At 38.1% G+C, this 16592-nt stretch overlaps 1 protein-coding gene across 3 annotated transcripts; it reads right to left on the bottom strand.

Moving 5' to 3' along the window:
• Nucleotides 1-348: 348 nt before the first annotated feature.
• On the bottom strand, nucleotides 349-16314 carry uckl1a (uridine-cytidine kinase 1-like 1a). Of its 3 annotated transcripts, XM_077569615.1 has the most exons (16): nucleotides 16208-16299; nucleotides 13984-14381; nucleotides 13495-13682; nucleotides 12038-12144; nucleotides 10794-10964; nucleotides 9238-9309; nucleotides 8951-9140; nucleotides 8775-8836; nucleotides 7771-7787; nucleotides 6972-7070; nucleotides 6500-6593; nucleotides 5117-5179; nucleotides 4923-5045; nucleotides 3121-3228; nucleotides 1199-1355; nucleotides 349-1003 (listed from the first exon to the last, which is right to left on the bottom strand). In XM_077569615.1, exons 2-16 carry the CDS (start codon nucleotides 14067-14069, stop codon nucleotides 921-923), a joined length of 1620 nt encoding a protein of 539 aa, XP_077425741.1. In that variant the 5' UTR covers nucleotides 14070-14381; nucleotides 16208-16299; the 3' UTR covers nucleotides 349-920. The 3 variants fall into 3 exon arrangements, with proteins under 3 accessions (XP_077425741.1, XP_077425733.1, XP_077425749.1); XM_077569607.1 differs by lacking the exon at nucleotides 13984-14381 and having other exon boundaries at nucleotides 16208-16314; XM_077569623.1 differs by lacking the exons at nucleotides 13984-14381; nucleotides 16208-16299 and adding an exon at nucleotides 15751-16189.
• Between the last annotated feature and the right edge of the window lie 278 nt (nucleotides 16315-16592).

Raw genomic sequence — 16592 nt, 5'->3', positions numbered from 1 at the left:
TTCCATCCATTATAAAAGAATGGGAAAAGGCAGAATCACTGTTTTTTAATTGGATAAAGAAGAGAGCCTGAGAGCCTGTGTCTGGAAAAAGTCAGAATGCTATAAAATGACTGGCACTGAATGAGTTTTAAGAGAGGCTTTCGATTTCTTACATTGTGCTTTTCTTGTTTTTGCGGCCGTTAAGAGTCGTTTTGAGTATTTTGGAATTGAGAATACAAACTCAAGCTTTTGTACTGGACGACATTAGACATACCTAATGAAGTGGCCAACGAGTGTACAGATTGATGTTGAACTTAAGTCAAAAACTGGTTGCACAACTTGAACTGTTCGCTCATGAATATGAATATATTTATATATATGCAGCAATTTTATTGACTATACCATGTTGTTTCCTTTGTCATACAAACCCAAATGCAGTTCACACGTTCAAGTTAAAATTTAATGATAAAATATAAATATGAATACTTTCATCCGTTCACATGTACCCGTGTTCTTATCAGGGTTGCAAATTTGCAGGACTTTTCAAAGTTAGAATTAAAGGAAATTTATGAGAATTGATTTCTTAATAGGGATATTAAATATAGTTGTGTAAAATATATTTGCTTGTACAGTGTAAAAAGTAGACCTATACATTTTCTGTTTTTCTGTGAAGTCTTTTTCTCCCCTTGATAATGTTGCAACGAGAATCAGCAAAGTACGCAAATGTTAGTACATTCAACTTTTTCTGAATGAAAAGCTGGTGCCAGGAACCCCTGAATAAAATCTCATTAAATATTAATTCCTGATGGCGTCGACGTATTTACAAGTGGGCCCAAACTCACCTGCTTTAAAAAAAAACAACATAGCGCCAAAAAGTTCAGAATATTTCACCCCATTGAAAACATGGCATCAAATCATCTTTACAAGTGGTTGCGGGTTCATCAGTCTGGTCGCTGGTGCCGCTCCTCCTCATCACTGCATTTGTCAAAACCATCCGTGCCGAAGTAGCGGTCCCCAAAATCCCCTGAAAGCACACAAGTATTACATACACCCAATTTACTAAATGTTAGAGATTTTACCAGAAATTTCAAAATGACCTCTAACCTTTACATTCAAACGTTTACAGACAGTCAAATGAAGTTGGCCTGTAAAGGTTATTGTGTATTTTCAGTTGATACTAAAAATGCCTATACTGAGTATACTGCATGTTGGAGCTTACCGATGCCGGGAATGACGTGCAGCGAGTGGTCGAGGCTCTTGTCCACAGCCGTGGTGATGATTTTCACCTTGGGGAAGGCGTAAGCCACCGAGTGCACGCCCAGCTCCGCCATCAGCAGCGACACCAGGAGAATCTTCTCCTCCGCCACTTCGTGATCCTACATGCATGCGCAGACGCCATCTTGTGTCAAATAAAGGTACAGCACACCCTTTGTTGCTCCATAGACCACAGATATTGATGTATTTATTCAAGTAGCGCTTACTCTAGTAGTGATTGTTACAATTTATTTTATTTTATTCTCGACGGACAAAATTTCAGGGATGTGATTTGACCAAAGTGAAATTATCTGACCCAGCTAGGTCCAGGGCAGTGCCCTGGTGGGGGGACAAGGCCGGAGCTCATGGGTTTTCCGTGTTTTTAAGTACTTTCAATGCACTCACATGACAAAGAAATAGACAAAACAACAGCATAAATTGTCAATGTATATTGAACTATCCCATATAAAATGGCAGTTTTAGTCAACTCAAAATCAGTCACATTCAAAAACATTGGACTGCCTTTGCTTTTAAAAACTATCACTGAGAATATCATCATATCTAACTAATGTGATTACTAAGTTAACACATAATTAATGTTGAAGAGTTCAAATTTCATGAACAAATAATTGTATCATGACCAAATGAAAAGTAACTCATATTAGAGCATACCACAAATGTCTTTGTTATAGCAGAAGATGTTATCTGTCGGAGTCATGTGCATACACAATGAACTACTATAAAAAATAAAAAAAAAAATAAAATAAAAAAATCTGAATTTTTTTTTTTTGGGGGGGGGGGGGGGGAGATAAAAAAAGCGGAATTCCGCGAATTAGCGGAAAAATCACATCCCTGAAATTTTTTGTATTGATACATTTAGCTACGTAAAATGCTGCTGTTCACACAGAATACGTTTATATACAATCCTGCTAGATGAGTTTAATTTGTTTCATGGCCATACTTGTAACTCAAAACACTTATCTCAAATCATCTTTCCTCACTGAAACGAATGGAAATGCCGTTATTTTGTTCCAGCCCACACAAAAAAATATCCCCAAAATGTTCGTAAATTTTTAGTACGAGAAAAATAGCACTCTAGAATATTGTGCTGAATACAAATATTCAATGATGACAAAATTGAACCATTTGTAAAAAAAAAAAAAGGAAAAAGTTTTTGCCACTCTTTGTGCTTCAATCTAATGGATATTGTGCTGCTCTTTTTGGTTGGTGTGCACATTTTGGCCACCTGGGGGTGACAGGTATAAAGTCGAATAAAAAAAAAAAAATGAACAACCTATTTTGCTAATATTTGCAAAGTTTTTTTTTGGGGGGGGGGGGGGGTTGGGCTTCAAGATTTTTCTTCTCTATTTTCCCCCAGTGGAAAATTGGTTCTGAGCATAGTTTATAGACTGAAATAAAAATGTGGATTTTACGCTAAAATATCTATAAAGCACAATCAGAGAAAATGAAGTCTTCACCCCCCCGAGCTATATTTTGTGGCTACAAATGAGCATTTTGTGCACATCGCCTCTTGTATCTACATTACGGTCAAAATGTAATTAAAAAAAAAATAAAAATCCAACATCATGTCTGGGGCTCTGTATTCATAGTATACAACATTAAGACTATGACTTATTACTTGATGGGATCAATGGAATATTGTAAAAGTGCACTTAGTAATATTTTGATTCTTATTTGGAAAATAGTGGGCACAGCTGACAGTATGATACAATACACTTCGACAAGCCACAGAAATAAATCATACTTATGCTGTGTCAAAACAATGAGCAATGTCATCTTTGTGAAGGTGTATAAGTGGCCATAATGTTGTGGCGGCGTGTATACTGACGTGTGTGTGTGCGCGCCCGATCGATTGAGCTAACCCACCAGAAGTACTCGAACGGCCATCATGGCAGCGGCCCCGGTGGACACGGTGCTGTCCATTAGGATGACGTGATCTTCGCTGATGTCTTTGGGCAGACGCAGGTAATGTAGCTGGGAAAGAGATGGGTTGCCGTGGTTACAGAAGCAGGAGGGGTAGTTGCCAAGGAGATGCCCATCACGTGGCGATAAATGATCGCTAAACCATGTTTCGTTCATGATTATTTTTGGGTGCATTTCCTCGGCCGGCCACTAAAAAGCGGCACTGACTGTTTATTTTAACTCATTCACTGCCATAAATTCATTTTAAAAAGATTATTTAAAATTAGGGACAAGAGGCGATACATTTTTTAAAATTGTAATTAATCACATGACTTCACTAGTAAACTCCCGATTAATCACAAATTCTATATGTTCTAAATGTACAATAAAAAAATTCTAGGTTTTCATACTCTTGTTAACAAAAGTGGAAAAAAACGTTAAACTAATAAAAATAGTTTGAATGAATTTTTGACGTTTATAGCCGTCAATGGCAGTGAATGAATAAAAAAAAAAGAAGAAAGAAAATATTATTAAAAATTTGGGGCGTCAGGCAATTAAAGTTTTTAACCGTAATTAATCACATGACTTCACTAGTTAAGTCGCGATTAATCACAAATTTTATGTACGAAACTAAAGGTACAATAAAAAAAAATCTAGATTTTCAACAAAAGTGGAAAAAAATGTTAAACTAATAGAAATAGTTCAAATGATTTTTTGACGTTTATAGCCGTCAATGGCAGTGAATGCGTTAAAGAAGAAGATTGAAAATAGGAAGTATTTAAAAATCAGCCTAGATTTTGCTTTATTAAATTTGAAATCCTCTGTAATCCTGCTTTTCATGCGTTCGGCTGTAGGTACATTTCAAAATGTTTGGCCATGATTATTGACATATATTGCCAGATGATAATTTAAGATTGTAAAAAAAAAAAAAGGCATTTGTGACAATGACATCACAGTTGCTCAGGGAACAACCAATCACAGCTCAGCTTCAGAAAACAGGTGAGCTGTGATTGGTCATTGCCTGAGCCCTGGGCAACTGTGATGTCATCTTCAGTCGACCGCAAGTGACAAAATGGCTGCCCCGTCCGTGAGATGGATAAAAATGGCTGGATTTTGCTTTGTAACTCATATTCCACAAATGTAATATTAACTGAATCACTGCCATTGACGACTATAGACGTCAAAAATTCATTTGAACTATTTCTATGAGTTTAACATTTTTTTCCACTTTTGTTAACAAGAGTATGAAAACCTAGAATTTATTTTATTGTACATTTAGAACAGATATAAAATGTGTGATTAATCGTGAGTTAACTAGTGAAGTCGTGATTAATTATGATACATTTTTAATAATCTTTTCTTTCTTTTTTTTTAATCGTGTCAGGTGATTAAATCTTTTTATTGTAATTAATTGCATGACTTCAATAGTTAGTCAAAAATTGTATATCTTTTCTAAATCTACAATATTTTTTTTCTAGGTTTTCATACTCTTGTTAACAAAAGAGGAAAAAAAATGTTAAAACTAATAGAAATAGTTCAAATGAATTTTTGACGTCTATAGCCGTCAATGGCAGGGAATGAGTTAATCAGAATGTCATGTTTAGACTAGTGAGGTCACATATAACATATCATTGTCAAGAGATGTTTAAGGTTGACTTTCCCTTTCAGGTAAGTTCTCTATTACAGAAGACAATATTGTGAAAGTTCCCAATTGAAAGCTCCTCAGAATCTTGCGAGCCGATTAGTAAACGAATGAAGGCGCCTACCTCAGGTTCGCCCGAGTCCAGGTTGGTCTGGATGAGAATCTTGCCGATACGCACGTCCTTGCACACGGCCCTCAGGGCGGGCTCCATGGTCTCTCCCGCCCGTAGGATGGACACGCCGGTGATCTGCGGGCACGAGTCAACGCGTCAGCGTGTCGCTGCAAAGCGCGCTCGCTTGGCCGTAGGACAACGCTCACCCCTTTGCCGCCGTATCTGTGGCCTTGGTACTCGTGGCCCTGCGGCGTGTCGACCTTGCAAGGCTGACACAAAACAAAAAGCTTAATTGTGGTCGTGTGTGAGTTAAGCGCATAACAAAACATGTACGCACAATTTCCTCTACTGTGGCATGCAAGTCATATTTTAGCAAGCAACATAAAATAATAAAGATAAATAAATAAAAACATATTGACAAAGTGCCAGCTTGCAACTCTTAAAAGGAAAGTCAATCCCCAAAAAATAATTCTTGACAACAATATGCAAGCCCCACTTGTCTAAATACGGTATTCTGGTTAATATTGCATTAGTGTAATTGGAGATTGGCAGTTTTTATCCATATCAGAAGGCGGCCATTTTGCCACTTGCTGTCGAGTGAAAATGACATCACAGTTGCTCAGGTCTCAGGTAACAACCAATTACAGCTCAGCTTAAAAAAAAATAGGTGAGCTATGATTGGTCGTTGCCCGAACTGTGATGTCATCTTCAGTCGACAGCAAGTGGCAAAATGGCCGCCCCCTGAGATGGATAAAAACGGCTGGATTTTTCTGCCTAACTCATATTCCACAAATATAATATTAATCAGAATGTCATGTTTAGACTAGTGAGGTCACATATGAACATATTATAGTCAAGAAATGTTTAAGGTTGATTTATTTAAGATTTGCTTTTTCTGTAATTTAACTCATTCACTGCCATTGACGCCTATAAACATCAAAAATTAATTTGAACTGTTTCTATTAGTTTGACATTTTTCCCACTTTTGTTAACAAGAGTATGGAAAAATAGACATTTAAAAAAAAAATCTTAAAAAAAAAAGATTATCAAAAATTAGGGGCGGCAGGCGATTACATTTTTAAATTGTAATTAATTGCATGACTTCACTAGTTAACTCACGATTAATCACAAATTTTATATCTGTTCTAAATATACCCCCCAAAAATTCTAGGTTTTCATAATCTTGTTAACAAAAGTGGGAAAAAATGTTAAACTAATAGAAATAGTTCAAATGATTTTTGGACGTCTATAGCCGTCAATGGCAGTGAATGAGTTAATGGCAACAAAACTGAAATACTCAAAGTTTGATTTGCATATCCCTGACGTTGCCTCTCATCAGCAAAATTGCCATGTTTCAGGAAACCAAAAAAAAAAAACACACCACACAGCAAAGAAAAAAAACAAAGCCATTCTCAACACTTTAGATTGGTGACTTAATTGTAAAAAAAATAACATTCTCACGTGAGGATGAAGTGAGATTTGTGTAAAAAACATGAAATTGAGTAAATTTGGACACCAGCGATATGTGAACCACTTTGACCTTGGACGAGGCAGAGTTGTCTTTGTAGTTAGTTATCAAGCACACACACCTGCGATGGCAAAAAGGTGAGCGCGTGTTCTATAAGAAGACGCATTAATCTCTTTGAGTAGAAGATGAACTCATCTCGGCTGGTTTCTTTATTCCTGCAGTGGAGAGAAATGAATGATTGTCAAGAACTCTTCTGTCTGACGTGGCAAAAGCTCAAGCGACCTCTGATTGGACTTCTAGCAGACTAACCCTAACATGTCATTTGACCAAACGTGAAATAGTTTGAATACCGATTTTCGACTTTTTTTTTTTTGCCGAAAAGAGAAAAAAAAAAAACTGCAGTATAAACAAGGCATTTTGTTGCTCAAATTAATGACACAGATGCGCTTTTCTGATGCAGAAATGGATTGTGTGCAGTCTACTTAGCGCAAGTTTTTGTCATCATTTTCAGCTCAAGTCAGCAGTAGTTTATTACTTTTAGTGGTCCGGAAGTACCCTGGTGCAAACGTGTAAAAAGAAGTGGGCGGAGCTACCTGATGATGGTGTGAAGGCCTCGCACTTGCGGCGTGCTCTCCAACACGCTGAGTGTCTGCGGCAGTGACTGCGTCTGCTGGGCGCACGCCAGGAGAGCTCTGACTCAAAAAAAAAAAAAATAAAAAATCACATTCAAAGTGTGTTAAGGTCACCACTGACAGTTGTGGTCAGAAGTTTAGATAAAGCACATTCATCATGAGCATGAATCTCAAATGCATTTTGATTTTGATTACGCTTGCCACAGGAAAAAAATTCAAGTAACAAATTAAGTAACCGATTAATAATAATAATAATAAAAAGAAAAAAAAGGAAAAATTTGGATATGAAATACAGGCAGAACGTTTGACTGTCATTTAGTATTTGCTTAACTTGACAACAGAAAGGAATTTACAAAAACACAAAAAAAAAAGCATTAATGGAAGAATTTATCTTTAGATTGAGAATCTTTGGCCTCAATCTGAACATGAACTTTGCCGTATCTAAGCAACATAATAAGTAAGTGAAGTTAGTGAGAAAAAAAAAAGACATTTACACACGATGCCTTTTAACGTTAAATCACATTACCTCTTCTTAAAAGAGAACATTCAACGGCAAAACGATTCAAGTAAAGTATTTCACCCTGTTTGGATGAAAGAAAATCCATCCATCCAAATAAATTCAGACCCATGTATTTAATTCTTGTTTTAAGCCTGGAAATGGAACAGTTGATATAAGTGAGACAAATGAATCTGACATTCATGTCCAGGATGTGCGTTCACCAACACGAGGCACGTTACGTGAAAATGCGCTTGAGCGTACCTGACACTGAGCTCACGCTGCATGAACAGAAAGTAGCAGAGGAGACAGAGGACATGAGAAGAGAACATAGCTCAAAGTTGCTAAAAATAATACGCCACCCAGGGCAATCACGTGCGTTTTTAAAAGTTTCTGGCAAATCACAAAACATGGCCACAATTTCGTATTTCTCTCGACGAGATGGTTAAACCAACTCACTATATTTAAGTGCTTGTAATTCATTTGAATTATAATTCTTACAAGAAATAAACATGGTGACAACGTGTATAACATTCAAAAATGGATATTGGGAGCCTCATCAAATTCAAAACTGGTCTTAAAAAAAAAAAAATAAAATAAACAAAAATAGGGAGTTATTTTTCAATCACTCACTATGAATTGTTACCACAATAAAACTTTTGTCATGTCTTCAGCTTACTTAGTTGCAGTATGTTTTAGGGGTGTTAAAAAAAATCGTTTCGGCGATATATCGCGATATTACCGTGCACAATTCTCGTATCGATTCAATATGCGGCCAAATAAATTTTTAAACATCAATTTTTGATGGAAATATTCAACAAAACGTCTTACTTGAGGTTAGCTTTTAAACCAAGAGTGCCATCTAGAGGAGTCAAAAAATATCACAGGTGCTTAATGAAGCTTCATTTGTCCGTTTGTCTGTCTGGTTAGATGTTTAGCTAGCTGGCCCATTTAAACCAAGAGTGCCATCTATAGGATTCAAACAGTATCACAAGTGTTTCATGAAGCTTCATTTGTCTATCACTAAGATTAGTATTTTAAAAATTGTGAAGAAAAAAAAAAAATCGCAATAATTGACTTATAGATTCATATCACGATTAATCGGTATCTAATCGAATCGTGACCTTTGAATCGTGATGCGGATCGAATCGCCAGGTACGAGGCAATTCACATTCCTAGTATGTTTTCACCTAATGATTGGTTGCTCGAGCATGTGATGCAAGATTCTTCCAGCAGATGGAGCCACAATGTCAAATGGGCTAACTTACCTCCTCCAGTTGGCTGTGCACATGCTGGACAATCAGATCGATGGCTACCATATTGCCACCACCTTCACGAGAAGACAAAAGATAAGGACGGTCACTTACAAGTTCCAAAACTTACAAGCAAGCAAAAATTTGACTTGCCAAAAGCGTGTCGAAAAAACTAAAGAGATTGTTGTCACCTCTGGGCACCACAATGTCGGCCAGCCTCATGGTGGGCTCGATGTACTGCTCAAAGGCCGGCTTGACGAACTTGTTGTACTGCTTGATGACGCCTTCCATGTCCCGCCGGCGCTCCGTGATGTCCCTGCGGAGGCGGCGGACCAGCCGGATGTCCGAGTCCGTGTCCACAAAGATTTTCATATCCAGGAGCTGCGGGCGGCATGAGCAAACGCCAACCGACGCTTCGATGAGCTTCACTTGGTTTTTGGCAAAACATGAGATGGAGCTGTGCTTTCTTTCCCATGACCTGAAGAAGATGTTTGTCTGCAAAGGCCATAATCCCTTCAAAGATGATCACGCTCGCGCCGTACACGTTCTTCTGCAGAGACAGGACACAACAGACACACCATTGTGAAGTTATTTTTAATATTATGGATTGTTTGTCAAGTGCAAGATAAAAACAAAGGCCATGAAATATTGTGTAATGAGTGATTTTTTTTTATTAGTTATCGTTAGTTTTGTTTAAGTATAATAACCATGGTCTTCAAAAGAGTGTTTGATAGCATCGTTATCTTAAAAAATGCGGCACAATTGCTCCATTTAGTTGTTGAACGAGGGAGGGATTGTGTTTATGTTTGCTGATGTGTCCAGTGTCAACGCGCCACAAAAATGCAAAAAGCCGGCAGCCGTGAACAGAGGGAGGCCAAAGACGAGCCAGTCACACCAGATCCGGTTTAGTTACTTGCAACCCCCTCCTCACCACCACCACCACCCCAAAACCCATTTGTTTGTCCGAACCTCACATGCTTTTCATCATATACGGATGGTACGAGTAAGAGTATTCACGATGAGCTTCATGGCTCTTTGACCCTTCTCACCTGAGATACATGAGGATGCAATCTCAGGCAGCCATTTTTTTTTTGTCAGCCTGCCTGAGATTGCATTCCCAACCTCCAAATCCATTTCTGTCTGTCCCTCACATGCTTTTCAGTGGACACCGAGGGGACTAGTAAGAGTATTCAGGGTGAGTTTTGTGGCTCCATAACCATCCTGACCAGAGATACATGAGGACGCAATCTCAGGCAGCCGTGTTTTTGTCAGCCTGCCTGAGGTTCATGGCTGGATTGGCAACCTGGCATACAGGGCAGATGCCCGGTGGGCCTGCCTCTTTTAGGGCCGATGCAGTGCTTTTGAATGATTATTTTCCTTCATTTTACCCCAAGAGACTGGCCCACTATTTAGAGGGACCAGTCCGTTAATCAATTTCGAATATAGATAGCAAACTGAAACATCATCAATAAACATCAGTGGGAAACTACGTTAGGCAAGAGTTGGGGCAAAATGCCAGGGGCCGATTTTTTGTGCCAGTCCAGCCCTGCTGAGGTTGCCCCCCGCCCCCAAGTTAGGACTATTCAGGGTAAATGTTGTGGCCTTAGGACCATAGGACCCTTCTCACCAGGGATACAAGGTGATGCAATCTCAGGCAGTCATTTTTGTTCAACCTGCCTGAGGTTGCATCCCCCATCTAAATCCATTTCTGTTTGTCCAATCCTCACATGCTTTTCAGTGGACACCGAGGGGACTAGTAAGAGAATTCAGGGTGACTTTTGTGACTCTATGACCCTCCTGACCAAAGATATATGGGGATACAATCTCAGGCAACCGTCTTTTTTCTAAAACTATTTCACGAAGAAATATGCTGTAAAAATGTCTATAAATCTTGATGTTGATGTATTTTAGATGAAAGCATGCTACAAACATGCTATTAAGAACCTGAGAAACTCTTTTCACGTTTCCAATGACATGCGAGTTAAGATTCAACCACCAAACTGTACGATGTAGTCAGAAAGGAGAGAAACTCACCCAGTCTTTCTGTCGTCTGTGTGTGGTGAAGTCGTACACGGGGATCTTCACACTCTTGCCCTGTTTGAGTTTGCGCAAAGTGGCCACCAGCAGCTCAAAGTCGAAGGCCCCCGGATGGTCAAAGTTGTAGTCGTTACTCGCGGCCAAGGCTTGCTCCTCAGGAGACAAAACCTGTCAAAACACAACATGCAAAAGAAAAGCGTGTTTAAAGCCAGACAAAAAAAAATTGAAAAATTTGCACGCAGGTTGATTTACACATCCACTGGTCTACCCTAGAAATACACAGATTTTTTACACACTGAGGAAAAACATCTTGGAATTAAAACAGCAAACTATGGATTTTTTTTTAATGAATAATAAAATAATTAATTTCCACCCCTTCATTTAAAAATAGGACATTATTTCAAATTGACAGTGCAAAAAAAAAGACAATTCCAGTTACAACCACAACACATCGCCACTAGATGGAGCCAAAGTACAAGCACAAAAACTGTGAATACACACCAAATGGACAATAGTTCTGATTAAAATAATAATAATAATAAAATTCTGCCGATAGGCAAATTTGTGAATGTCGAACTTAAATATGTTAACGAAATAAAATAGGAACAAAAATGCTTAAAAGAGAGAAAGAAAGGAAAGACAGGAAAAAAGAAAGAACGAAAGAAGGAAGGAAAGAAAAAAGGGAAAGAAAGAAAGAAAGGAAAGAAAAAGGGTTAGAAGGAAGGAAAGAAAGAAGGAAGGAAAGAATGAAAGAAAAAAGGTAAGGAAAGAAAGGAAGGAAGGAAAGAAAAAAGGAAGGAAGTAAAGAAAGAAAGAAAGTAAGGAAAGAAGGAAAGAAAGAAAGAAAGAAAGAAAGAAAACTAACTTAAACTATATCTCACATTTATAAAACTAACAAAAATGATTGTAGAAATGTCCTTCATTTTTGTCTTTGTCTACATGAGCTTTCAATGTTTATTTGAAATGTATTCCTTTCGGTATTCCTGAAAACAGTTGTTTGAGAATTGTAATTGACCTTACTTTACTACACAATACTTATCATCTTACACTCGACAAATACTCCATATACTAAAAACAAACAAAAAAACACAACATAATACTAGAACTAATTAAACGCAATAAAACAAAGAATTGAAAAAAAAACTAATAAAAACCAACAAACCTGGTTGAAAAACTGATTAAAACAAAGTGAAATCAAACAACAAACGTCAAAATAAATGTAAAAAATCCGGCGTTGTCACCTTATAGAAGGAATCCATGGAGAGCAGCACCACCCAGGGCACGTCGAGAGCCTCGATGATCTTATTGGCCACGGTGGTCTTCCCTGAGGCGCTGCCCCCGCACAAGCCTGCCGTTCAAAACAATCGTTAGTACGTTACGACTGTTTAGCCTGGCGTGTCTCATGTGCTCAACCGGGGCAGGCGCGGCAGCCCAAAATACAACCCTAATCTGTATTTGTCACATATTTCGACATACCAGAATATGTGCTCTTCAAATGGCTTCTAACTTTTATTCCCGACATTTAAAAAAATATATCAGTACTTTCTACTCATCACTTTGTCAAAAATACTTTTTTTCAACCTATGTGAATGATGATGTGACACAAAAAAGGAAGTAAAGAGACAGAAAGTCAACTGCAGTAAAACTCTTGATTGTTTGATTGATTGCAGACTGTTAAAACTCCAAAAAAAAAAAAAAAAACGCAGCACGATGGACAAACTACTTACTTAATATTCCGCATGCAAATTTTTTTGAATGTTGTTAGCTATAAAAGTGATTAAAAATCTCCATCTAGTCTAGAAATTATAGCTATATTGCCAGTATGGTGTATTTTTTGTTAGGTTTGTTTCTTGTCAGCTCAGTCCGGATGGTCCTGTCAGAAGAAAACTTTGCAGCAAAGCTATGTTCAGTTTTTTCCCTCTCTTATATAAAAGAAAATAAACTATTTTCCGTGCAAAGTTTTTGTTGTTGTGCTAAATTATCAAAATGAATGGTATTGAATATATTTTGACAGATTTTTTTTTTGCTTTTACTTAACTCATTCACTTGCAGCCATTTTCACTGAAGCAACCCCCTTCGCTCCCGGCTGTTTTACTGGACTTTGACTGATTTTGCAAGGCCCACAGAATATTGTGTTCTATTGCTATAAAAACATGGAACCTACCAAAAGAAAGATTAGAGAGAGAGATTTCTGTTTCCGTTTTGCAGCAATTGCCATTAGAATGTAGCAAATTTTTTTATCATTATTCACAAATCTGTTTAGAACTGCGGGTAAATGTTTTTCAACATGGCCCTGGTTGATCTCTTATACTCGGCTGCCACCTGCTGGCCGTTTTTGTAATAACTACTATTGCTTCAACTGTTCTCTGCAGTTGAGAGGCTGCATCAAAGCCTTCTGTATGTCTAGCATATAAAAACATAAAAAATGTATAAATACGTCTTTGGGACACTTAAAACAGAACATATTTATACGTTTTGGGGAGCAAGTGAGTTCAAGTACATGTCAGGGTCTGTACTTTTTTACATTTTTTTTTTCATTTTATTTTATTGTCTGTCATTGGCCAGAGAAAGACGTACATGAACACAAAATACTTGATGTCCTATAACTTGTAAAATTTTTCCAAGTACAATCTACAGACATCTATTTTCAAATGTAATGAGTGAAAGTAAAGAGTCATCAGGAAAAGAAATACCCTACCTATGACGAAGGCCTCTTTGGACTGTGCCCCGTGCTCGTCGTACCAGGGAGGTCGGCCGGCGGTGTAGATGGTGCGCGTGCCCGTGCGGAGCAAGGGCGGCTCCGTTTTACTCAGCGACGTGGCGCTCTTCCGGCGATGGCCGCCGGCGGGGGGCAAGAGACGGTCTAACGAGTCCTCGCCGCTCCCGCTGGAAAACACAGTATGTCAGCTGATGAAAACTTGGACCTACTCTACAGCTGTTTTTTTTTTAAAATGTTTTTCATGTTAATCAAGTATTGAAGCCCTTTGCTCTCCAAAAGCGCCCTGTTTTTTACGGCATGCCATTACAGTGCGCCCCTGACCCCGCACCAAGCCCAGCTCAAGAGACGCTATTTATAAAGCAAATAGCATATGACGTGTTGCTGTAAAAAAAAAAAAAAAAAAAAAAAAAAAAAAAAAAACGGCATCCTGCTTGCAGAACAGCAGCAGCACGGCAGTTTACTTCCTACCTGAGGGACCAACAGCCAGAGATTCTGGCTCCACTACAATCCTGTAGGCTTATATCCACCTCGGCTGACAACCTGCTACTCTCCATCAGGCGTGTCTCCGTGGCAACCAATTCAAAACAACAGCGACGGACCCTCAAAACTGTCCCAACTTTCGTAAATGAGAAAATCTACTGTAGGTAAGTCATAATGTAGTCAGCTTCGATTTTGACTCTTCCCAAAGCTAACCCGGCTTATGTGCCTCCGTCTTTTAAGTCTGACAGTTCCCACATATCCTTGCCGCTCTTGGCATGCATGCATGCATGCGTGTGTGTGTGTGTGTGTGTGTGTGTGGCAGACACTTAAGAGGATCAGTGTAACACGGGCCACACGAGCTGCTTGGCTGGTATTAATAGAAGCACCTGGAAATAAGAAAAAGACTTGAGGCCACCAAGACAAAAAACATCATTAACGGAGTTTTCGACTAGTTCTCTACAGATGCCACAAGATGGCAGCAAAGCACTTAAATAGAGAATGGTATTCCGTTCCTATTGACGTATTTAACAATAAGAACACAAAATAATCGGTAATGCAATGCATCTAGCATTTACACAATCATGAATGTTACATAAACGACTGTATGTTGTGGTGCAACAATGAATTCATTAATTGACATCTAATTAATTACAAAATGAACCTAAAAATATTTTGATAAGGGATTCATTTTTTATAGACCTTGTTTAACTTTTTAATTGTTCAAATATTTGGTTTCGATCTCTAAACATGAAATATTCTCCAATTTCTGAAGTCTTCCATGAAAGACTGATAATCTTTGTTTTGAAATTACTCAAAATTTAGATATTTGCAAACATCTGCTCTTACTTGGAAAATCAAAATATTTGCTTATTTCCTGACAGCTTTTATGGAACAAACCAGGAACTTAATTATAATCAATTTATGCGTATGCATTTTTTGCACTGTCAATTTGCAATCATTTCCTGAGTGTAGGGATGGAATATTATTATTATTTTTTAAAATCTCATAAAAAAAAAAAGATCAACACATTAATTGACTAAAACAGTCATTAACTGTAGCCCTAAAATTATAATATATTATTATATACTATTACAAATACGCATACTAAGACTTAACACAAAAGTCACTCAATTAAACTTTTGCATTTACAAAAAACTAACTTGGTACCAGCAAATTGTAATGGCAAAGTACAAAGGTTATCATTAGAGACGAAGAAACACCACAATAAATACACTAAGTTAACACCAAGATAATAATTGCTTCGGCCACGGCACAAAACCAGCACACAGGTGAGTTTCTCAGTAATTCATAAAAATTTTTTTTTTAAAAATCCACAAATAGGCGACTGCCAAACCGCAGTGTGTGGTGCTGTAACGGGCTACCAAACATAGGCCTACAACACGACAAAACAGTGGATTTTTGCCCCCACTGAAAACATGCAGTGGTTTAGAGCAGGGTTCACCAATTCCGGTCCTCGGGGTCCGGACTCCTGCAGGTTTTTAGCTGTTTCCGCCTACCAACACACCCGATACTAAAGATCAGGATCGTTATCAGGCATGCTGATGAGCTGATTATATGAATCAGGTGAAGCTGTTAACTTTCATTTGCAATACATTTTAATTGAATGCTTAATGAAGAACATTTCTTTTTTCCCCCCCAACCATACTTTTGATGAGTAAAATATTTGCCTTATTTTTCAATGCCATTACGGTGGTACTTGGGGGCCTTTATTTTATTTATTTAGGTGGTACCTACCTGGTTTAAGTTTGACATCCCTTCAGGTCATTTCAACTTTGTGCAGATTCCCTCCTCTCCTGCCCTCTGCTGGCCGGTTTGGATGTCATCACTTTGCTGACAATATTGCTCACCGAGTCGCCATCGATTTTAATTCTATTCTATGAGATCGTCAATAACAAGACTACCTTTTCCTGTTTTTCACTTACACTGTCGCATATATATTGCGTCATCAGCTCACCTATTTCTGGTGGCTAGACGTCACACACGTGAAGCTCAACCGTTAAATTGCAGTTATCTTGAAAAAGTAACTATTTACAGTCGAATCATTATTTAAGCTAAAGAAGTGCATTCGAGCTGTCTGCGAATGTTTTGAAATGTATTGCGAGGACACCGCTGAAGCGTCGAACGTACAAAAAAAAGAAAAGAAAGAGGCTGATATGCTATGAAAAATGAGAATGTATTTGTCGTTGGGTACCTGTCCGAGCGGCACGACATTATCTTCCCCTGCAGTCCAGTTTCCAAGGTAATGTTGTGAGGTCGAAGCCGGCGTCGACCGCTCCAATCCATCGATGATGATGGACGGAGACTTCCTCACTGAGGCATCATGGGTAATGTAGTCACGCTGTACTGAATAAATTAATGATTGAATAATTTACATTTATGTATTTATTTCGGCTCCATACACAGAAACGGAAAAAAAGTATAAACTGAAGCATTTGATTTATTTTTGCCCATCCTATACAGTACACCCATGTGTCACATTAAATTAAAACAAAACAAATATATAACTACTACGCTCAGATTATAATTCTTTATGTTTGACATTTTATCTGACATTAAACTCCTTCAGTACAATAAAA

The sequence above is a fragment of the Vanacampus margaritifer genome, chromosome 1 (genome assembly GCF_051991255.1).
Source record: "Vanacampus margaritifer isolate UIUO_Vmar chromosome 1, RoL_Vmar_1.0, whole genome shotgun sequence".
NCBI lineage: Eukaryota > Metazoa > Chordata > Actinopteri > Syngnathiformes > Syngnathidae > Vanacampus > Vanacampus margaritifer.
This window is presented reverse-complemented; position numbering and strand designations above follow the sequence as displayed.